Source organism: Phyllobates terribilis, unplaced genomic scaffold (assembly GCF_046119375.1).
Source record: "Phyllobates terribilis strain yellow unplaced genomic scaffold, ASM4611937v1 Scaffold_4__5_contigs__length_816908805, whole genome shotgun sequence".
Classification (NCBI taxonomy): Eukaryota; Metazoa; Chordata; class Amphibia; order Anura; family Dendrobatidae; genus Phyllobates; species Phyllobates terribilis.
In genome coordinates this window covers 8,799,934-8,824,489 of record NW_027362764.1, presented here as the reverse complement: position 1 = coordinate 8,824,489, position 24,556 = coordinate 8,799,934, and the positions used below count along the sequence as shown (strand labels likewise).

The 24,556-nt window shown below is 49.0% G+C and overlaps 1 protein-coding gene across 5 annotated transcripts in view; it reads left to right on the top strand.

The window, feature by feature from the left end:
• AGAP3 (ArfGAP with GTPase domain, ankyrin repeat and PH domain 3) overlaps positions 1-24,556 on the top strand; it is a 447,006-nt gene that overhangs the window by 167,520 nt on the left and 254,930 nt on the right. For all 5 annotated transcript variants that reach the window (XM_073677119.1, XM_073677116.1, XM_073677118.1 and 2 more), the window contains exons 7-8: positions 6,701-6,828; positions 23,543-23,698. In XM_073677119.1, the coding sequence (XP_073533220.1) occupies positions 6,701-6,828; positions 23,543-23,698 (284 nt within the window). The remainder of the gene's footprint in view (positions 1-6,700; positions 6,829-23,542; positions 23,699-24,556) is intronic.

The following is a 24,556-nucleotide window of genomic DNA, read 5'->3' as shown; positions in this document are numbered from 1 at the left end:
CGCTCTACGTTTTCCTGAGTACACACTCATCTTTCGTTGCTTGTACGTTTCGCGCTCTACGTTTTCCTGAGTACACACTCGTCTCTCGTTGCTTGTACGTTTCGCGCTCTACGTTTTCCTGAGTACACACTCGTCTCTCATTGCTTGTACATTTCGCACTCTACGTTTTCCTGAGTACACACTCGTCTCTCGTTGCTTTTACGTTTCGCGCTCTACGTTTTCCTGAGTACACACTCGTCTCTCGTTGCTTGTATGTTTCACTCTATACATCTCCCTGAGTACACACTCGTCATTTGTTGCTTTACGTTTCGCGCTCTACGTTTTCCTGAGTATACACTCGTCTCTCATTGCTTGTACGTTTTCCTGACTACACACTCGTCTCTCGTTGCTTGTATGTTTTGCGCTCTACGTTTTCCTGAGTACACACTCGTCATTTGTTGCTTGTACGTTTCGCGCTCTACGTTTTCCTGAGTACACACTCGTCTTTCGTTGCTTTTACGTTTCGCTCTCTACGTTTTCCTGAGTATACACTCGTCTTTCGTTGCTTGTACGTTTCGCGCTCTATATTTTCCTGAGTACACACTCGTCTCTCGTTGCTTGTATGTTTTGCGCTCTACGTTTTCCTGAGTACACACTCGTCATTTGTTGCTTGTACGTTTCGCGCTCTACGTTTTCCTGAGTACACACTCGTCTCTCGTTGCTTGTATGTTTCACTCTATACATCTCCCTGAGTACACACTCGTCTTTCGTTGCTTTTACGTTTCGCTCTCTACGTTTTTCTGAGTATACACTCGTCTTTCGTTGCTTGTACGTTTCGCGCTCTATATTTTCCTGAGTACACACTCGTCTTTCGTTGCTTGTACGTTTTCCTGAGTACACACTCGTCTCTCATTGCTTGTACGTTTCGCGCTCTACGTTTTCCTGAGTACACACTCGTCTCTCATTGCTTGTACGTTTCGCGCTCTACGTTTTCCTGAGTACACACTCGTCTCTCGTTGCTTGTATGTTTCACTCTATACATCTCCCTGAGTTCACACTCGTCTTTCGTTGCTTGTACGTTTCGCGCTCTACATTTTCCTGAGTATACACTCGTCTTTCGTTGCTTGTACGTTTCGCGCTCTATATTTTCCTGAGTATACACTCGTCTTTCGTTGCTTTTACGTTTCGCGCTCTACTTTTTCCAGAGTACACACTCGTCTCTTGTTGCTTGTATGTTTCACTCTATACATCTCCCTGAGTACACACTCGTCTCTCATTGCTTGTACGTTTCGCGCTCTACATTTTCCTGAGTATACACTAGTCTTTCGTTGCTTGTACGTTTCGCGCTCTATATTTTCCTGAGTATACACTCGTCTTTCGTTGCTTTTACGTTTCGCGCTCTACGTTTTCCTGAGTACACACTCGTCTCTTGTTGCTTGTACGTTTTCCTGAGTACACACTCGTCTCTCATTGCTTGTACGTTTCGCGCTCTACGTTTTCCTGAGTACACACTCGTCTCTCGTTGCTTGTATGTTTTGCGCTCTACGTTTTCCTGAGTACACACTCGTCTCTCGTTGCTTGTACGTTTCGCGCTCTACGTTTTCCTGAGTACACACTCGTCTCTCGTTGCTTGTACGTTTCGCGCTCTACGTTTTCCTGAGTACACACTCGTCTCTCGTTGCTTGTACATTTCGCACTCTACGTTTTCCTGAGTACACACTCGTCTTTCGTTGCTTGTACGTTTCACTCTATACATCTCACTGAGTACACACTCGTCTCTCATTGCTTGTACGTTTCGCGCTCTACGTTTTCCTGAGTACACACTCGTCTCTCGTTGCTTGTATGTTTTGCGCTCTACGTTTTCCTGAGTACACACTCGTCTCTCGTTGCTTGTACGTTTCGCGCTCTACGTTTTCCTGAGTACACACTCGTCTCTCGTTGCTTGTACGTTTCGCGCTCTACGTTTTCCTGAGTACACACTCGTCATTCGTTGCTTTACGTTTCGCGCTCTACGTTTTCCTGAGTACACACTCGTCTCTCGTTGCTTGTACGTTTCGCGCTCTACGTTTTCCTGAGTACACACTCGTCTCTCGTTGCTTGTATGTTTCACTCTATACATCTCCCTGAGTACACACTCGTCTCTCGTTGCTTGTACGTTTCGCGCTCTACGTTTTCCTGAGTACACACTCGTCTCTCGTTGCTTGTACGTTTCGCGCTCTACGTTTTCCTGAGTACACACTCGTCTCTCGTTGCTTGTATGTTTCACTCTATACATCTCCCTGAGTACACACTCGTCATTCGTTGCTTTACGTTTCGCGCTCTACGTTTTCCTGAGTATACACTTGTCATGAATTATTCCATCACAGTTCCACATGATTTGTTATACGCACATTTATTTCCTTTGAGTTATTGTAACAATTCAAAAAACAGAGGGAAAAAAAAAGACAAATTGGACATAGTTTCACACACAACCCCCAAAATGGGCCGGACAAAATTGTTGGCCCCCTCACCTTAGTATTTGGTTACACCCTTTGGAATAAATAATTGCAATCAATCGCTTCCTATAACCATCAGCTTCTTCCACCTCTCAGGGATCTTGGACTCTTCTTACAATCTGCTCCAGGTGTCATATGTGACGGCTTCTCCTCCCAACAGCAGTTTTAAAATCTCTCCACAGGTGATCAGTGGGATTTAGATCCGGACTCATTGCTGCCACTTCTGGACTCTCCAGCGCTTTTTTTTCATCCATTTCTAGGGGTTTCTTGAAGTATGTTTGGGGTCATTGTCCTGCAGGAAGACCATTGACCTAGGACGCAAACCCAGCTTTCTGACACTGGGCACTACGTTGCGACCCCAAATCCTTTGGTAATCTTCAGATTTCATGATGCCTTGCACACAGTCAATGCACCAAGTGCCAAAGGCAGCAAAACAACCCCAAAACATCTTTGAGCCTCCACCATATTTGACTGTAGGTACTGTGTTCTTTTCTTTGTAGGCCTCATTCTGTTTTCTGTAAACAGTAGAATGATGTGCTGTACCATGCAGCTCTATCTTGATCTAATCTGTCCACAAGACACTCTCCCAGAAGAATTTTAGCTTACTCATGTACATTTTGGCAACCTGCAGTCTAGCTTTTTATATGTCTTTGTCAGCAGTGGGGTCCTCCTGAGTCTCTTGCAATAGCATTTCATTTCATGCAAATGTGGACGGATAGCTCGCGCTGACACTGACGCACCCTGAGCCTGCAAGACAGCTTGAATTTGTTTGGAACTTCATTGGGGCTACTTATCCACCATCCAGATTGTTCTGCGTTGCAACCTTTCATCAATTTTTCTCTGCCGTCCACTTGAAGAAAGATTAGCTACAGCGCCATGGGTTCTAAACTTCTTGATTGTTACACACCGTGTACAAGGGAACATCAACATCTCTGAAGATGGACTTGTAACCTTCAGATTGTTTATATTGTTCAACAATTTTGGATCTCAATTCCTCAGACTGTTCTCTTCTCCTCTTTCTGTTCTCCATGCCTCGTGTGGCACACACAGACACGCAATGCAAAGATTGAGTCAACTTCTCCCCTTTTTATCGGTTTTCAGGTGCCAACAATTTTGTCAGATCCATTTGGGGGTTTTGTGAAATTATGTCCAATTTGCCCATTTTCTTTGTTTTTTTGTGTTGTTCCAATACACACACAGAAAATAAACATGTGTATAACAAAACGTGTAATTTCGATCATTTTCTGGGAGAAATTCTTAATTTTCATTAACAATTTCAAGGGTGCAACTGCAAACACACTTGGCCTTGACTGTATACTCCAGTACGGTCATTGCCAAACTCTACAATAACAAAAGAAACTAGCTGCCACCACTAGTCGTTTATTAAGACTGTTTGGACGCCCGTAGCGTATGGCTTCAGGCGTGCGGTTTATAGAGTAAGAGGAATCAAGCTGTTAAATTGTATCTATTTTTATCCAAAAAGTAGACAGTGTTTATAAAAAATATACAAAAGATGATGCAAAATAGACAAAACAATATGATATATACAATAACTTAAAATAAAAAGGGATCACGAAGGAAAAGTACTAAACCTGTGGTCGAAGGAATGTCTCAGATCTTCATGGAAGGGAAACACTCCTTTTTTTGGAAACAGTACAGAACCACAGTGAACTGTCTCTTCCAGGACTGAACAAAGAGAAAAACTCTGATTTTACTAGATAAAGGATACGCCAACATACCTTCCCTTGGTGAGCTGCTATGCGGTTTGGTCATGGGATGTGGCTAGGTCTTTAGAAAGACTGGCCTCAGCAGATACCCCTGTTCACCGCAGGGGGTCTTAGAGTAACCATGGTCAGATGTTTAGTGTGCCAGCTTTTAGTTAAACCAGGCTTCAATGTCTCTATGATAACTATGAAATGCTATATAGATTTTACAATTACATCTATGACCGCACTCGTCTCTCACTGCTCATATGAATCACTCTAGATTCCTCCCTGAGTATTCACTCCTCTTTTATTGCTCATACGTTTCGCTCTGTACCTCTCCCTGAATATTCACTCGTTGTCTCATTGCTTATACTTTTCGCTCTGTACCTCTCCCTGAATATTCACTCGTTGTCTCATTGCTTATACTTTTCGCTCTGTACCTCTCCCTGAATATACCCTTGTCATCTCATTGCTCATACGTTTCGCTGTGTACCTCTCCCTGAATATACACTTGTTGTCTCATTGCTCATACTTTTCGCTCTGTGACTCTCCCTGAATATACACTCGTTGTCTCATTGCTCATACGTTTCGCTCTGTACCTCTCCCTGAATATACACTCGTCTCATTGCTCATACGTTTCGCTCTGTACCTCTCCCTGAATATACCCTCGTTGTCTCGTTGCTTATGCGTTTCGCTCTGTACCTCTCCCTGAATATACCCTCGTTGTCTCCTTGCTCATGCGTTTCGCTCTGTACCTCTCCCTGAATATACCCTCGTTGTCTCGTTGCTCATACGTTTCGCTCTACATGAGTATACACTCTGTCTTCTTATATACTCCCTGCCCCTATTCTCAGTGTGCAGCTCTTCTTACCTTTTTCTCTTCTCGTTGTTCTTTGCCCCTATACTCAGTGTGCAGCTCTTCTTACCTTTTTCTCCTCTCGTTGTTCTTTGCCCCTATACTCAGTGTGCAGCTCCTCTTCTTACCTTTTTCTCCTTTCATTGTTCTTTACCCCTATACTCAGTGTGCAGCTCCTCTTCTTACCTTTTTCTCCTCTCGTTGTTCTTTGCCCCTATACTCACAGTATGCAGCTCTTCTTCTTACCTTTTTCTCCTCTCGTTGTTCTTTGCCCCTATACTCAGTGTGCAGCTCTTCTTCTAACCTTTTTCTCCTCTCGTTGTTCTTTGCCCCTATACTCAGTGTGCAGCTCTTCTTACCTTTTTCTCCTCTCGTTGTTCTTTGCCCCTATACTCAGTGTGCAGCTCTTCTTACCTTTTTCTCCTCTCGTTGTTCTTTGCCCCTATACTCAGTGTGCAGCTCTTCTTACCTTTTTATCCTCTCGTTGTTCTTTGCCCCTATACTCATTGTGCAGCTCTTCTTACCTTTTTCTCCTCTCGTTGTTCTTTGCCCCTATACTCAGTGTGCAGCTCTTCTTCTTACCTTTCTCTCCTCTCGTTGTTCTTTGCTTCTATAGTCACAGTGTGCAGCTCCTCTTCTTACCTTTTTCTCCTTTCGTTGTTCTTTGCCCCTATACTCAGTGTGTAGCTCTTCTTACCTTTTTCTCCTCTCGTTGTTCTTTGCCTCTATAGTCAGTGTGCAGCTCCTCTTCTTACCTTTTTCTCCTCTCGTTGTTCTTTGCCCCTATACTCAGTGTGCAGCTCCTCTTCTTACCTTTTTCTCCTTTCATTGTTCTTTGCCCCTATACTCACAGTGTGCAGCTCCTCTTCTTACCTTTTTCTCCTTTCATTGTTCTTTGCCCCTATACTCACAGTGTGCAGCTCTTCTTACCTTTTTCTCCTCTCGTTGTTCTTTGCCTCTATAGTCACAGTGTGCAGCTCTTCTTCTTACCTTTTTCTCCTCTCGTTGTTCTTTGCCCCTATACTCAGTGTGCAGCTCTTCTTCTTACCTTTTTCTCCTCTCGTTGTTCTTTGCCCCTATACTCAGTGTGCAGCTCTTCTTACCTTTTTCTCCTCTCGTTGTTCTTTGCCCCTATACTCACAGTATGCAGCTCTTCTTCTAACCTTTTTCTCCTTTCGTTGTTCTTTGCCCCTATACTCAGTGTGCAGCTCTTCTTCTTACCTTTTTCTCCTCTCGTTGTTCTTTGCCCCTATACTCAGTGTGCAGCTCTTCTTCTAACCTTTTTCTCCTCTCGTTGTTCTTTGCCCCTATACTCAGTGTGCAGCTCTTCTTCTTACCTTTTTCTCCTTTCGTTGTTCTTTGCCCCTATACTCAGTGTGCAGCTCTTCTTCTTACCTTTTTCTCCTTTCGTTGTTCTTTGCCCCTATACTCAGTGTGCAGCTCTTCTTCTTACCTTTTTCTCCTTTCGTTGTTCTTTGCCCCTATACTCAGTGTGCAGCTCTTCTTCTTACCTTTTTCTCCTTTCGTTGTTCTTTGCCCCTATACTCAGTGTGCAGCTCTTCTTCTAACCTTTTTCTCCTCTCGTTGTTCTTTGCCCCTATACTCAGTGTGCAGCTCTTCTTACCATTTTCTCCTCTCGTTGTTCTTTTCCTTCATGTGATTAGTGGCTCAGAAGGTGGTCGCCATTCGGAAGAAGCAGCAGCTTTCCATTGGTCCATGCAAGTCTTTGCCCAATTCCCCGAGCCACACGTCTGTGTCTGCAGCCACCATCCCCTCCATGCACATTAATCAGGTGGGTAGAATAAAGCCTGCTGACCATTAATCCGGTGACTCCGCACGGCCAGGCATGTGGACATTATATCCAAGGCTCTGCAGCTGTTCGGTGGACATCCGATATGATCGTCTGGTTTATCATGTCATTGTATGTACATGCAGAAAACTTGTATACCGGGGTGCGATATTCTGCAGGTCCACTGGGCAGCCATTGTGAGGGAGGATTTGCAGGTACTATAGTGGATTATCCCCAGAGATATTAAAGATGGAGCCATTGGGACAATGACAAAGAGGCTGTTGGATGCCCGGGCCGTGTTCTGCCTCACGGCATCTTCTTTGTCGACAAATTTTAATAACAGCTTCTTCGTTCTGATGTCTCAATTGCTAAAACCCCAGCAACAAAGAGGAATATTACACCGGGAGCTTGTTGCGGTGAATTGAGGCTGGATATCTGAACCCTGAAAGTTGACCCCCACCTGAAAATGTGTGGAGACTACCATCGGGATGTAGTCAGGTGAGCAGAGTGCTGAGGAGACCCCCATCAGTATACACACCAGGATGTAGTCAGGCGAGGGAGCGCTGAGGAGACCCCCATCAGTATACACACCGGGATGTAGTCAGGCAAGGGAGCGCTGAGGAGACCCCCATCAGTATACACACCGGGATGTAGTCAGGCAAGGGAGCGCTGAGGAGACCCCTATCAGTATACACACCGAGATGTAGTCAGGCAAGGGAGCGCTGAGGAGACCCCCATCAGTATACACACCGAGATGTAGTCAGGGAAGGGAGCGCTGAGGAGACCCCCATCAGTATACACACCGAGATGTAGTCAGGCAAGGGAGCGCTGAGGAGACCCCCATCAGTATACACACCGAGATGTAGTCAGGCAAGGGAGCGCTGAGGAGACCCCCATCAGTATACACACCGAGATGTAGTCAGGCAAGGGAGCGCTGAGGAGACCCCCATCAGTATACACACCGAGATGTAGTCAGGCAAGGGAGCGCTGAGGAGACCCACATCAGTATACACACCGAGATGTAGTCAGGCAAGGGAGCGCTGAGGAGACCCCCATCAGTATACACACCGAGCTGTAGTCAGGTGAGAAGAGCTCTGAGGAGACCCTCATCAATATACACACCAGGATGTAGTCAGGCGAGGGAGCACTGAGGAGACCCCCATCAGTATACACACCGGGATGTAGTCAGGTGAAGGATTGCTGAGGAGAACCCCCATCAGTAGACGCATGTGAATGTAGTCCGGTGAGGGAGAGCTAAGGAGACCCCCATCACTATACACACCGGGATGTCGTCAAGTGAGGGAGCACTGAGGAGACCACTATCAGTATACATAGTGGGATGTAGTCAGATGAGCAGAGCACTGAGGAGACCACTATCAGTATACACAGTGAGATGTAGTCAGATGAGCAGAGCACTGAGGAGACCACTATCAGTATACACAGTGAGATGTAGTCAGATGAGCAGAGCACTGAGGAGACCACTATCAGTATACACAGTGAGATGTAGTCAGATGAGCAGAGCACTGAGGAGACCACTATCAGTATACACAGTGGGATGTAGTCAGATGAGCAGAGCACTGAGGAGACCACTATCAGTATACACAGTGGGATGTAGTCAGATGAGCAGAGCACTGAGGAGACCACTATCAGTATACACAGTGAGATGTAGTCAGATGAGCAGAGCACTGAGGAGATCACTATCAGTATACACAGTGAGATGTAGTCAGATGAGCAGAGCACTGAGGAGATCACTATCAGTATACACAGTGAGATGTAGTCAGATGAGCAGAGCACTGAGGAGACCACTATCAGTATACACAGTGGGATGTAGTCAGATGAGCAGAGCACTGAGGAGACCACTATCAGTATACACAGTGGGATGTAGTCAGATGAGCAGAGCACTGAGGAGACCACTATCAGTATACACAGTGGGATGTAGTCAGATGAGCAGAGCACTGAGGAGACCACTATCAGTATACACAGTGGGATGTAGTCAGATGAGCAGAGCACTGAGGAGATCACTGTCATAGAAAATATTAAAAATCTCTGAAGTCACTCACCCCCTCCTCTTCTCCTTCCTTTTTTCTCACACACCAATTTCCAGTAAGCAATCTGCTAGACTTAGACAATAGTGAACCAGCTTAATTAACATGCAAGAGCTGACAGTCTAGTCTCCTATGTGTAGGATTAAGCAATGTATAGATTGGAGACAAAGAAAAGTGTCAACCCTATTTAAATTGCATGCAGGAGTTCCCTATAGACTCTAGCATACTAAGGAGGATGTCCATTGTGTATGGACAAAGTTACAGATTTGACAAATAGTTAAGGCAGAAAAGGCTTCTAAGTTTGGGAGAGGATTAAAGCAGATACCTCACATGCAATAGAAATATTATTATTATATCGCCATTTATTCCATGGTGCTTTACATGTGATAGGGGTATAAATAGCAGAAACACTTCCAATAATCTTGAACACAATGTGACAGCGACTGGTACAGGGGGAGAGAGGACCCTGCCCGCGAGGGCTCACAATCTGCAAGAGATGGGTGAGGATACAGTAGGTGAGGGTAGGGCTGGTCGTGCAGCAGTATGGTGGAGCGAGGACCCTGCCCGCGAGGGCTCACAGTCTACAAGGGATGGGTGAGGATACAGTAGGTGAGGGTAGAGCTGGTCGTGCAGCGGTATGGTGGGGCGAGGACCCTGCCCGCGAGGGCTCACAATCTGCAAGGGATGGGTGAGGATAAAGTAGGTGAGGGTAGGGCTGGTCGTGCAGCAGTATGGTGGAGCGAGGACCCTGCCCGCGAGGGCTCATAGTCTACAAGGGATGGGTGAGGATACAGAAGGTGAGGGTAGAGCTGGTCGTGCAGCGGTATGGTGGAGCGAGGACCCTGCCCGCGAGGGCTCACAGTCTACAAGGGATGGGTGAGGATACAGTAGGTGAGGGTAGAGCTGGTCATGCAGCGGTATGGAGGAGCGAGGGTTACTGCAGGTTGTAGGCTTGTCGGAAGAGGTGGGTCTTCAGGTTCCTTTTGAAGGTTTCCATGGTAGGCGAGAGTCTGATGTGTTGGGGTAGAGAGTTCCAGAGTAGGGGGGAAGCACGGGAGAAATCTTGTATGTGATTGTGTGAGGAGGAGATAAGAGGGGAGTAGAGAAGGAGATCTTGTGAGGATCGGAGGTTGCGTGCGGGTATGTACCGGGAGACTAGGTCACAGATGTATGGAGGACACAGGTTGTGGATGGCTTTATATGCAATGGTTAGCGTCTTCAACTTGAGTCTCTGGGCAATGGGAAGCCAGTGAAGGCATTGACAGAGGGGATAGGTAGGGGAATAGCGTGGGGACAGGTGGATTAGTCGGGATTTGTAAATTTCTTTTGTATATTTTTCATAAACACTGCCTCCCTTTTGATTAAATATAGAATTTAATATTTCTGTTCCTTTTTACTTTAAACTGCGCCCCGAAGCCATACACATCAGGTGTCCAATTGGCCTGTAATAACGGATTGGTGGTGCCAGTGAGTAGTCTGGGGCTATCGTGGAGTAAGCGGTGATTGTACGGGGGTATATACACATATTCAATGTGTTGGAATCCGGAGGTGTATATACCATACGCTCACTGTTAGTTTTCCGATAACTGGCCTGTTAGGCTGTACGCACAATATGCGTTTTTGGTGCATTTTCTCCGCAGGGAAGTGGGCCAAAAATGCTAGAGAATCCTTATGCCAGCTAATGCAATGACAATCCTGAAGTGCTGTGCACATATTCAAGAATTTTCCGGTCAGTATTTGCATTGCGTTTAAATCTGCAGCATGTCTATTCTTTGTGCCTTTTTGCCTCGTTTTTCACTCATTGACTTCAATATAGTCAATCAAATCCAGAGCAAAAACACAGAAAAAAAAAAATTTGCGGATTTGCTGCAGATTTTTGCTGCGTACTTGACTGACTCAATTGAAGTCAGTGGGTCAAAAGCGAACAAAGAATTGATCGCGGGTGGCAGGCATCGGCTGATGAGAGATTATTCCTCCCATCAGCCTACGCCTGCTGCTGCTGATAATAGCGAGAGCAGCGCTGCTGATGGGAGCTGTCATCAGCCGGCGTCTGCTCGCAGTGAAAAAAAAAAGTTAAAACAAATGAATGCTAAAATATAAACACATTATACTCGCCTATCTGCCGTAATCCCAAGTGTCCCAAGAAGATCGTATGACCTGGCAGCACTCTGTACACTGACAGGAGCGCGATCGCTCCCGGCAGTGTATAGCGCTGAGCTGCCGGGAGAGAGGTCACCGGAGTTCGATCAGCTGATGAATTCCGGTGACCTCACTTACTGCACCAGTGCTGCTTGAGAAAATTCACACAGACAGGTGAGGGATATGGTTGTTTTTTTATTTTTGTGTTTTTTACAGGTGACAATGGCGTTAGTAGATTAGGCGTTATTTATAAAAAAAAATAAAATTTTTTTTTTCAGGCCGTGTAATTATTTCAAAACCTTTACTATGGGGTTAGTAATGGGGACGTTTTATTTACCCCCTCCATTACTAACCTGGGCTTCATGTCAGCTTGCCAATACAATGCTGCTATGAACCCCAACTCTCTTACCCCACTTGCCACTGCACGAGGGCAAGTGGGAAGAGTGAGGCTAAGTGTCAGATTTGGCGCATCTTATGGATGCGTCATTTCTGAGGCCACTGAGGGCTGATATTATTAGCCTCGGAGGGGGCCAATATCCATTGCCCCTTCCCTGGCTATTGATATCAGCTCACAGCTGTCTGGTTAGATTTTGTAGGAGGGCCCTGTGTCATTTATTTTTTTTCTGGGGTCTCCCTATAAACTAGCCAGTAAACGCTAAGCAAACAGCTGTGAGCTGTTATTAATAGCCAGGGAACATCTTGGCCATGTTCCCTGGTTAGTAATATCAGCCCCCAGCGGTCGGATTTCCCTGCTGGTTATGAAAATGACGCCATAGCCCACGCCAATTTTTTTATTTAATTCTTCATATTATTTCATTTATAAGAAATCCCATGCCTTTTATGCTTGTTTTTGATGCTGCGTAAACTCACCAGCAGCATGTCACACCTTAGCAGAGACGCTAGTCTCCGCTGCAGATTTTGACCAATTGAAGTGTTATTACATGTGGTGGATCCACGTGTACTGACAAAACAAGTGCGGCATTAGAACACAGCGTTTTTGACGCAGTGACAATACGCTGCTTCCAAAGCGCTGCTGATTCCTGATGGTGGGGACTTAGAGGCTAACAACACAGCTGTAAGCTGTTATTAATAGCCAGGCAACATGTTTTCCTAATTGCTCCTTTCAGGGCTGAAAATAGCAGCCATCACCTGCCCTAGAAATGGCACTTCATATTGGAATGGGATTAGGGGTAATGGGATTAGGTGTCGCTGACACCAAGCCCACGGTTTAATGATGAAGAGGTATCGTCCAGACACACTCGTCCAGACATTGCTAAACCTGTAAGTAAAGAGTTAAATAAACACACACAGAGAATACATTTTTTTTTCTAAATATAAAAGATACATTATTTAATCATTTAAATTAACCAATATACTCACCCCAGGTCCGATGGTAATCCATGGGTTAAAGCCATGTCTTTTTTCAAATATCTCTATTTAGCTCCAAAAAGCATACATTGCTGTGCAAAAGCGCATCAAAATCGCGGCAAAAATGCACATTTTTCTGCAGCGTTTTTGCTGCCAATAGATGCAGAAATTTCGGTAACCAAATACTCAAATATGTAGCCTAAGTGCAAACAGCCGGCTTCCTTCTCCGTTAATCGTCAGCCAATCATGTAATTGTCTGGACGATAGGGGGCAGCAGAGAGCTGTTCTCCCGAGATTACAGCAGGTGGATCTGAGTGACTCCCGGCCTGTGATATTTGTGCTAAATCCTTGACAAATTGGTGGCAAGCAGTTGGATATTACAGAACATCAGTAATCCGGTTTGAGCAATCGTTCCTGCCACTGAAGACTTGCACGGTTCTTGCGAGAATTCTGTGCTGAGTTTTGAGGAACCAGACTCTGTGTTTTTATTATTTTTTATCTTGGTCATTACTCATAGAATCATAGAATGGTAGAGTTGGAAGGGACCTCCTGGGTCATCTGGTCCAACCCCCTGCTCAAAGCAGGATTCACTAAATCATCTCAGACAGATGTCTGTCCAGCCTCTGTGTGAAGACGTCCATTGAAGGGGAACTCACCACCTCTCGTGGCCGCCTGTTCCACTCATTGATCACCTCACTGTCATACAGTGTCTTCTAATATCTAATCTGTGTCTCCTCCCATTTAGTTTCATCCCATTGCTTCTAGTCTTTCCTTGTGCAAATGAGAATAAAGATGATCCTTCTACAATGTGACAGCCCTTGACATATTTGTAGACAGCTATTAAGTCTCCTCTCAGTCTTCTTTTTTGCAAGCTAAACATTCCCAAATCCTGCAACCGTTCCTCATAGGACATGGTTTGCAGACCAGTCACCATTCTGGTCGCTCTTCTCTGAACTTGCTCCAGTTTGTCGATGTCTTTTTTAAAATGTGGTGCCCAAAACTGTACACAGTATTCCAGATGAGGTCTGACCAAAGAGGAGTAAAGACCGATAATGACTTCACGTGATCTAGACTGTATGCTTCTGTTAATACATCCCAGAATTGTATTTGCCTTTTTTGCTGCTGCATCACACTGTTGACTCATGTTCAGTCTATGATCTATTAGTATGCCTAAGTCTTTTTCACACGTACTGTTGCTTAGCTCTGCTGCATCACCCTGTTGACTGTACTGTACGTGTAGCAGCAAGTAACTGCTTAGATGGCAGCTGCTTATAAAAAAACATGTGAAAGCTGTGCTGATCAAGCTGTGTGAAGAGCGAGGTCTCGGTGGATCCGACAAGATCAAGGAGATGTTAATCCGTGCCTTGGTGAAGGATGATGCCAGAAACCAACACGATGTGGCCCCAGAGCCGGGGACCAGTAGAGCACCAAAAGACCTAGCTACGGCTCCAGCTCCAGAGCTGGCGGACTCCGAGGGGGCTAGCAGCCATCTCAGCTACCAGGATTGAATGGTCCCTTGTGTGCCCCTCATTCCCCAGCACATGGGAGACTGTGACCCTCAAGCTCTCCTGCAGCTGGTGCTACAAGAACGCAAAGCAGAGAGTGAGTTCATAGAGCGGCAGGCCCAGGCTGATGGAGCCGAGCGAGAGACTGAGAGAGCTGAGTGTCAAGAGAAGTGGCAGTACCAGCTGGAGTTAGCCCGAATCCAGCTGCAGAGATCTTCCCCATAAAGCAGTGAGTCGAGCAATGCCAACTGCTTTCAACCCCGTCCCGAGCATTTTCTTGTGATGGACAAGGGCGGGACTTGGACCTATTTCTGCGGGGATTTGAAGAGGCCTTCAGGCACTACCAGCTCAGCTGCCTTAGGGCCACTGGGCCTGATATTTACCCCCAGGGCTCCAAGAAAAAGCTCTAGGGGTGTTTGCTTCTCTCCCTTGAGAGCAAGGTGGACACTATGAGGCCATCAAGCATGCCCTGGTATAAAAAAAAAAAAAAAAAAGGTACCAGCTTACTCCAGAGGTATACTGCAAAAAGTTCCAAGCTCTGCAGCATGGAACACTTGACAGCTACAGTGATGTGATGGATGGGCTCCGAACCACCTTTGAGCAGTGGGTCCAAGGACTGTCAGTCACGACCTTCAAGGACTTGAAGGATCTGATGGTGAAAGACCAGTTTCTTCATATTCACCGATTTTTGGGGTGTTCACCTTCCCATACCCATGGCCCGAGTTTTCCTGGATTGGAGTGCGGGGAGGGTGATAAGTGAAATGGGGGTGTTGGAGAATCTCCCCACAAATGTGTCATTGGGAACTGATCTGGGACGGTTAGTTGCCCGATATATTCCTGAAAACCCTCCCGATATGTCATGTGATGCAACTGTCAGTACTGTCAATGTTATACATAATAATGTGCGTTGTGATAAAGGGGAACTCAGCCACCTCACACTGCGGGGTGTTGTTGCTGAGGGTCCCCTAAAAGGAGCCAGCATAACTGCTAAGGGCGATGGGAGCAGCCACGGAGACCATGAAGCAGGTGGTCCCGTGCAGCTGATCAGTGTCACAACGGACCACGACATGGGCAGTGGTAGTTGACCCATAGTTAGCCCAATTCCTAAGGCACAAGAAGGGTAGCGAACATTTCAATGTGGATGGGCTGTTTCGACAAGGAGATAGGCTTAGACTTAGACAATTGTGAATCCGCTTAATTAACATGCAAGAGCTGACAGTGTAGTGTCTTAGATGTAAGCCTGCGACCTCCTCCGATTGATTGTGTGCCAATCGTGTAATTGTACGGATGATAGGGGGCTGCAGAGAGTTGTTCACTCCAAAGATCACAGTGTGTGGTTCTCAGTGACTCCCAGCCTGTGAATTTGTGATATTAGTGAATAATAATCCCTGACAGCCACCATCAGTATACGCCCCGGGATGAGTGGAGTGCTGAGGAGACCTCCGTCAGTATACATGCATCGGGATATACTCCGTGGAGAATGATTCTGTGGCATCTGTCTAATGAGATACTCTGGTGGACTCATTTTCTTGTTGATGTCTCACAGCCGTGTCTGGGGTTATTACGGGGTAATGTGCATGATATGGCGTTGTTGACGTCGCCTTTGATGACATGTTCTAGCGTCATGAATCAGGAGCGTTGGACAAGTGCCCTGCACCACCGTATGCTCCTCTCATCACGTCCTGACTTGTTCTCTGCTGGCGTAAGATTTGTGGCAAAGCGAACGGTGCTGCTCGTCAAGTTTTTCTCACCCCAATCCTGTCCAGTTTGTCTGAGCTGGGTGAAAAGTGTGAGAACGCCTAATGTCTCAAAATTTTAGCATGGCCTCCAGTTCCAAACAATTTTTGCGACTTCTCAAAAGCTTTTTACACCTGTATTTTGGCATAAAGGTTTTGATGAATTGGGCCATATGACTTCAAATACAATTCTAGTTAAAAGCTTGGACACCTCTGTGAAGAATATTGGTGATATAGTTTCATGCCAATCGACTGTATCCTATCCAGTCTGATATTATAGACCTCCTTCAAAATGTGAAGCAGAGCCAGGACACCTGACTTAGCAAGTGGTCCAGCTTCAAAAGCTCCAAGGGGAAAAACTCACCCCTAGTAGCCTAGCTGGTAACAAGGCCTTTCTGGCACGATGAACCCCTGCTGGAAGCCCAAGTTGCTTCACGGTTTCAAAGAACCCACTGAGATGGACGGGAGCTGTATTTTCATAAGGAGTTATTGTACATCCTAGCTATATACCGGTTACATTTTCGAGATTTCTGGAATGGGACGAACGTACGTCGGGGTCTCGACCCGTTCGAGCACCCCGGAGTGGGGAGATATGTAGAAGCTAGGTAACGAAGCCGTGTTTGTTCTACAAGTTTAAAGAGGGCCTGGCCAGATCCGATGGCGCCAAAACTGCCTCCCTATGACCCTCCATTGAGAAGTTATGATCCATCATAGGTTTTTGAGTTTCGACTACCAGACCCAAGGGGAGGGAAACTAGGACCATCCCGGGAGCGGGAAAGGGAGTGACCGACCTAGGGGTTAATTGCTCATGTGAGGCTGTGGCTTTTGTTCATTTCTATGGGAGGTTACTCTGTGTATAGTGTTGGAAGAAACCGGAAACCGCTGGCACCCACACACCTCCCCTGTGCCTGCCAGCACCAAGGCCTACCCTCTAACTGGTAACTTAATTTTGTTCTTTATACTTATTGTTCTTCACCTGTATTTGCATATCTGACCATCGTATATGTATATCCATTGAGTATATAGGGTTTTGTCTAGTGTGCCCTTAAATCTCCAATTTAACTGTCAGTGCTCAGACCATACACATTGCTGCAGAGGTTACAGGGGTGGGGGGTCCGCCTGTCAGTGCTCAGACCATACACATTGCTGCAGAGGTTACAGGGGTGGGGGGTCCGTCTGTCAGTGCTCAGACCATACACATTGCTGCAGAGGTTACAGGGGTGGGGGGTCCGCCTGTCAGTGCTCAGACCATACACAATGCTGCAGAGGTTACAGGGGTGGGGGGTCCGCCTGTCAGTGCTCAGACCATACACAATGCTGCAGAGGTTACAGGGGTGGGGGGTCCGCCTGTCAGTGCTCAGACCATACACATTGCTGCAGAGGTTACAGGGGTGGGGGGTCCGCCTGTCAGTGCTCAGACCATACACATTGCTGCTGAGGTTACAGGGGTGGAGGGTCCGCCTGTCAGTGCTCAGACCATACACATTGCTGCAGAGGTTACAGGGGTGGGGGGTCCGCCTGTCAGTGATCAGACCATACACATTGCTGCAGAGGTTACAGGGGTGGGGGGTCCGCCTGTCAGTGATCAGACCATACACATTGCTGCAGAGGTTACAGGGGTGGGGGGTCCGCCTGTCAGTGCTCAGACCATACACAATGCTGCAGAGGTTACAGGGGTGGGGGGTCCGCCTGTCAGTGATCAGACCATACACATTGCTGCAGAGGTTACAGGGGTGGGGGGTCCGCCTGTCAGTGATCAGACCATACACATTGCTGCAGAGGTTACAGGGGTGGGGGGTCCGCCTGTCAGTGCTCAGACCATACACAATGCTGCAGAGGTTACAGGGGTGGGGGGTCCGCCTGTCAGTGATCAGACCATACACATTGCTGCAGAGGTTACAGGGGTGGGGGGTCCGCCTGTCAGTGCTCAGACCATACACATTGCTGCAGAGGTTACAGAGGTGGGGGGTCCGCCTGTCACTGCTCAGACCATACACATTGCTGCAGAGATTACAGGGGTGGGGGGTCCGCCTGTCAGTGATCAGACCATACACATTGCTGCAGAGGTTACAGGGGTGGGGGGTCCGCCTGTCAGTGCTCAGACCATGCACAATGCTGCAGAGGTTACAGGGGTGGGGGGTCCGCCTGTCAGTGCCCAGACCATACACATTGCTGCAGAGGTTACAGGGGTGGGGGGTCCGCCTGTCAGTGATCAGACCATACACATTGCTGCAGAGGTTACAGGGGTGGGGGGTCCGCCTGTCAGTGATCAGACCATACACATTGCTGCAGAGGTTACAGGGGTGGGGGGTCCGCCTGTCAGTGCTCAGACCATACACATTGCTGCAGAGGTTACAGGGGTGGGGGGTCCGCCTGTCAGTGCTCAGACCATACACATTGCTGCAGAGGTTACAGGGGTGGGGGGTCCGCCTGTCAGTGCTCAGACCATACACATTGCTGCAGAGGTTACAGGGGTGGGGGGTCCGCCTGTCAGTGCTCAGACCATACACAATGCTGCAGAGGTTACAGGGGTGGGGGGTCCGCCTGTCAGTGATCAGACCATACACATTGCTGCAGAGGTTACAGGGGTGGGGGGTCCGCCTGTCAGTGCTCAGACCATACACATTGCTGCAGAGGTTACAGAGGTGGGGGGTCCGCCTGTCACTGCTCAGACCATACACATTGCTGCAGAGATTACAGTGGTGGGGGGTCCGCCTGTCAGTGATCAGACCATACACATTGCTGCAGAGGTTACAGGGGTGGGGGGTCCGCCTGTCAGTGCTCAGACCATGCACAATGCTGCAGAGGTTACAGGGGTGGGGGGTCCACCTGTCAGTGCCCAGACCATACACATTGCTGCAGAGGTTACAGGGGTGGGGGGTCCGCCTGTCAGTGATCAGACCATACACATTGCTGCAGAGGTTACAGGGGTGGGGGGTCCGCCTGTCAGTGATCAGACCATACACATTGCTGCAGAGGTTACAGGGGTGGGGGGGTCCGCCTGTCAGTGCTCAGACCATACACATTGCTGCAGAGGTTACAGGGGTGGAGGGTCCGTCTGTCAGTGCTCAGACCATACACATTGCTGCAGAGGTTACAGGGGTGGGGGGTCCGCCTGTCAGTGCTCAGGCCATACACATTGCTGCAGAGGTTACAGGGGTGGGGGGTCCGCCTGTCAGTGCTCAGACCATACACACTGCTGCAGAGGTTACAGGGGTGGGGGGTCCGCCTGTCAGTGCTCAGACCATACACATTGCTGCAGAGGTTACAGGGGTGGGGGGTCCGCCTGTCAGTGATCAGACCATACACATTGCTGCAGAGGTTACAGGGGTGGGGGGTCCGCCTGTCAGTGCTCAGACCATACACATTGCTGCAGAGGTTACAGAGGTGGGGGGTCCGCCTGTCACTGCTCAGACCATACACATTGCTGCAGAGATTACAGGGGTGGGGGGTCCGCCTGTCAGTGATCAGACCATACACATTGCTGCAGAGGTTACAGGGGTGGGGGGTCCGCCTGTCAGTGCTCAGACCATGCACAATGCTGCAGAGGTTACAGGGGTGGGGGGTCCGCCTGTCAGTGCCCAGACCATACACATTGCTGCAGAGGTTACAGGGGTGGGGGGTCCGCCTGTCAGTGATCAGACCATACACATTGCTGCAGAGGTTACAGGGGTGGGGGGTCCGCCTGTCAGTGATCAGACCATACACATTGCTGCAGAGGTTACAGGGGTGGGGGGTCCGCCTGTCAGTGCTCAGACCATACACATTGCTGCAGAGGTTACAGGGGTGGGGGGTCCGCCTGTCAGTGCTCAGACCATACACATTGCTGCAGAGGTTACAGGGGTGGGGGGTCCGCCTGTCAGTGCTCAGACCATACACATTGCTGCAGAGGTTACAGGGGTGGGGGGTCCGCCTGTCAGTGCTCAGACCATGCACAATGCTGCAGAGGTTACAGGGGTGGGGGGTCCGTCGGTCATTGATCAGACCATACACATTGCTGCAGAGGTTACAGGGGTGCGGGGTCCGCCTGTCAGTGCTCAGACCATACACATTGCTGCAGAGGTTACAGGGGTGCGGGGTCCGCCTGTCAGTGCTCAGACCGTACACATTGCTGCAGAAGTTACAGGGGTGGGGGGTCCGCCTGTCAGTGATCAGACCATACACATTGCTGCAGAGGTTACAGGGGTGGAGGGTCCGCCTGTCAGTGCTCAGACCATACACATTGCTGCAGGGGTGGAGGGTCCGCCTGTCAGTGCTCAGACCGTACACATTGCTGCAGAGGTTACAGAGGTGGGGGGTCCGTTTGTCACTGCTCAGACCATACACATTGCTGCAGAGGTTACAGGGGTGGGGGGTCCGCCTGTCACTGCTCAGACCATACACATTGCTGCAGAGGTTACAGGGGTGGGGGGTCTGCCTGTCAGTGCTCAGACCATACACACTGCTGCAGAGGTTACAGGGGTGGGGGGTCCGCCTGTCACTGCTCAGACCATACACATTGCTGCAGAGGTTACAGGGGTGGGGGGTCCGCCTGTCAGTGCCCAGACAATACACATTGCTGCAGAGGTTACAGGGGTGGGGGGTCCGCCTGTCAGTGCTCAGACCATACACATTGCTGCAGAGGTTACAGGGGTGGGGGGTCCGCCTGTCAGTGCTCAGACCATACACATTGCTGCAGAGGTTACAGGGGTGGGGGGTCCGCCTGTCAGTGCTCAGACCATACACATTGCTGCAGAGGTTACAGGGGTGGGGGGTCCGCCTGTCAGTGATCAGACCATACACATTGCTGCAGAGGTTACAGGGGTGGGGGGTCCGCCTGTCACTGCTCAGACCATACACATTGCTGCAGAGGTTACAGGGGTGGGGGGTCCGCCTGTCAGTGCCCAGACAATACACATTGCTGCAGAGGTTACAGTGGTGGGGGGTCCGCCTATCAGTGCCCAGACCATACACATTGCTGTAGAGGTTACAGAGGTGGGGGGTCCGCCTGTCAGTGCCCAGACCATACACATTGCTGCAGAGGTTACAGGGATGGGGGGTCTGCCTGTCAGTGCCCAGACCATACACATTGCTGCTGAGGTTACAGGGGTGGGGGGTCCGCCTGTCAGTGCTCAGACCATACACATTACGGCAGAGGTTACAGGGGTGCGGGGTCCGCCTGTCAGTGCTCAGACCATACACACTGCTGCAGAGGTTACAGGGGTGGAGGGTCCGCCTGTCAGTGCTCAGACCATACACATTACTGCAGAGGTTACAGGGGTGGGGGGTCCGCCTGTCAGTGCCCAGACCATACACATTACGGCAGAGGTTACAGGGGTGGGGGGTCCGCCTGTCAGTGATCAGACCATACACATTGCTGGAGAGGTTACAGGGGTGGGGGGTCCGCCTGTCAGTGCTCAGACTATACACATTGCTGCTGAGGTTACAGGGGTGGAGGGTCCGCCTGTCAGTGCCCAGACCATACACATTACGGCAGAGGTTACAGTGGTGGGGGGTCCGCCTGTCAGTGATCAGACCATACGCATTACTGCAGAGGTTACAGGGGTGGGGGGTCAGCCTGTCAGTGCTCAGACTATACACATTGCTGCAGAGGTTACAGGGGTGGGGGGTCCGCCTGTCAGTGCTCAGACCATACACATTGCTGCAGAGGTTACAGGGGTGGGGGGTCCGCCTGTCAGTGCTCAGACCATACACATTGCTGCAGAGGTTACAGGGGTGAGGGGTCCGCTTGTCAGTGCTCAGACCATACACATTACTGTAGAGGTTACAGGGGTGGGGGGTCCGCCTGTCAGTGATCAGACCATACACATTGCTGCAGAGGTTACAGGGGTGGGGGGTCCGCTTGTCAGTGCTCAGACCATACACATTACTGCAGAGGTTACAGGGGTGGGGGGGTCCGCCTGTCGGTGCTCAGATCATACACATTTCTGCCGGGGTGAGGGGTCCGCTTGTCAGTGCTCAGACCATACACATTACTGCAGAGGTTACAGGGGTGGGGGGTCCGCCTGTCAGTGCTCAGACCATACACATTGCTGCAGAGGTTACAGGGGTGGGTGGTCCGCCTGTCAGTGCTCAGACCATACACATTGCTGCAGAGGTTACAGGGGTGGGTGGTCCGCCTGTCAGTGCCCAGACCATACACATTGCTGCAGAGGTTACAGGGGTGGGTGGTCCGCCTGTCAGTGCCCAGACCATACACATTTCTGCCGGGGTGAGGGGTCCGCTTGTCAGTGCTCAGACCATACACATTACTGCAGAGGTTACAGGGGTGGGGGGGTCCGCCTGTCAGTGCCCAGACCTTACACATTGCTGCCGGGGTGAGGGGTCCGCTTGTCAGTGCTCAGACCATACGCTGCACACTGCATCACATTGCTCTACATGGCTGTCATCCATGGAGGAAGCCTTTGCTGAAGAAGATGCACAAAAAAGCTGCAAACACTGTGCTGAAGACAAGCAGACTAAAGACCTGGATTACTGGGACCATGTCATTTGGTCTGATGAGACCAAGATAAAATTATTTGGTTAAGATGGTGTCATGCGGTTGAGGAGCACAAAGAGAAGTGTGTCCTGCCTACAGTCAAACATGGTGGTGGGAGTGTCATAGTTTGGGGCTGCGTGAGTGCTGCAGGCTATGGGGGGCCACAGTTCATTGAGGGAACCATGAATGCCAACATGTACTGTGGCATACTGAAGCAGAGCACGATCCCCTCCCTTGGAAAACTGGGCCGCAGGGCAGTATTCCAACAAACACCCCTCCAAGACCTCCACTGCCCTGTAAATTACCAGAGGGTAAAGGTGCTGGACTGGCCAAGTATATCTCCAGACCTAAACACAATAGAGCATCTGTGGGGCCTCCTCAAACGTAACGTGGAGGAGCCCAAGACCTCTAACTTCCGCCAGCTCCATGATGTCGTCATGGAGGAGGGAAGAAGACTTCTGGGGCCTCCGGTGAAGCTCTAGAGACCTCCACGCCCAAGAGAGTTTTGTTGTCAGCTGTTTAGACATTAATGGCTGTGTGTTGAGTTATAAAGAGGGTTAACATGTGCGGCCATCGAAGGATGATCAGAAAAGAGGGTTAACGTGCGCGGCCATCGAAGGATGATAAGAAAAGAGGGTTAACATGTGTGGCCATCGAAGGATGATAAGAAAAGAGGGTTAACGTGTGCGGCCATCGAAGGATGATAAGAAAAGAGGGTTAACGTGCGCGGCCATCGAATGATGATAAGAAAAGAGGGTTAACGTGTGCGGCCATCGAAGGATGATAAGAAAAGAGGGTTAACGTGCGCGGCCATCGAAGGATGATACGTAATGCCGTTTATTTGTCAACGTGTTTCAAAGTGTTAAAACTTCTTCATCAGGACAAAGCGACGCATTGACAAACCGCATGACTAGGAATCCTGTCGTCTTATTCTCCTTCGATGGTAGCGCAGGTTAACGCTTTTATTTCTGTTTTCTTCCCTGAACTTTTCTCGTAGGTCTGCAGCAGCCTAATGTTGTTCTATGGTTGTGTGAACACGACCTGACCAGGTGAGCACGATTGTGCACTCAGCCTGACCAGGTGAGCACGATTGTGCACTCAGCCTGACCAGGTGAACACGATTTCTGCACTCAGCCTGACCAGGTGAGCACGATTGTGCACTCAGCCTGACCAGGTGAGCATGATTGTGCCCTCCTATTCATATCCTATATCCAGATTAGACTGCGCTGTTTGTCATTTTCGAGTTTAGAGGGCTCACCAAATTGACAGTTGTTCAAGCTGTAGAGACATGTCCGGGGTGCGCTCCCTTTTGGGATATGCTGTATATAGGGCCTGATAACTCTGCGCACAGTGTGTATTGTTAGTATATGAGGTTATTACAGGGTCTTCACATACTGTATATATTATAATCATATAATGTGACTCTCGTGTTCTCCTTCTGCTCAGGCCACAAATGGTGGAGGAACATTCAGTGATTATTCGTCATCTGTCCCCTCCACGCCCAGTATAAGCCAACGGGAACTCCGCATTGAGACCATTGCCGCCTCCAGTACACCAACGCCAATCCGAAAGCAAAGCAAGCGTCGCTCCAACATCTTTACAGTGAGTACTATCGAAAGATGGGGCAGATCACATCCGCTTCTTCTTGAGCAGGCAGAATATGTGAGGTTCAAGCCTTGAAATAAGACAGAAGCATGAAGGAGGCTGGCTCCAGGTAAATCAGATGAACGAGCACATGAAATGTTGGGAGAATGTGACCGTTGTGGTGCTGGGAATCTGATGACTTACCGTGAGATTGAAAGGTGACCGCACTGGACGCATAGCCGATTCCAGACGTAGACCACGCTGAACTCTAGAGAAGGTGTAGACCAAACCCTCCAAAATACTGGACTGTACTTTTATATAGGGACCCAAGGAAGGTTATAAAGAGGATATGGGAATTAAGGTACCTGAGGAGGATACCGAGACCACAGGAGGGTACGGGAACATTACAGAAATACCGAGAACCAAGGAGGGTACGAGAACATTACAGAGAACCGAGGAGGGTACAGGAACATTACAGAGAACCGAGGAGGGTACGGGAACATTACAGAAATACAGAGAACCGAGGAGGGTACAGGAACATTACAGAGAACCGAGGAGGGTACGGGAACATTACAGAAATACAGAGAACCGAGGAGGGTACAGGAACATTACAGAAATACAGAGAACCAAGGAGGGTACGGGAACATTACAGAGAACCGAGGAGGGTACGGGAACATAACAGAAATACCGAGAACCAAGGAGGGTACGAGAACATTACAGAGAACCGAGGAGGGTACAGGAACATTACAGAGAACCGAGGAGGGTACGGGAACATTACAGAAATACAGAGAACCGAGGAGGGTACAGGAACATTACAGAAATACAGAGAACCGAGGAGGGTACAGGAACATTACAGAAATGCAGAGAACCGAGGAG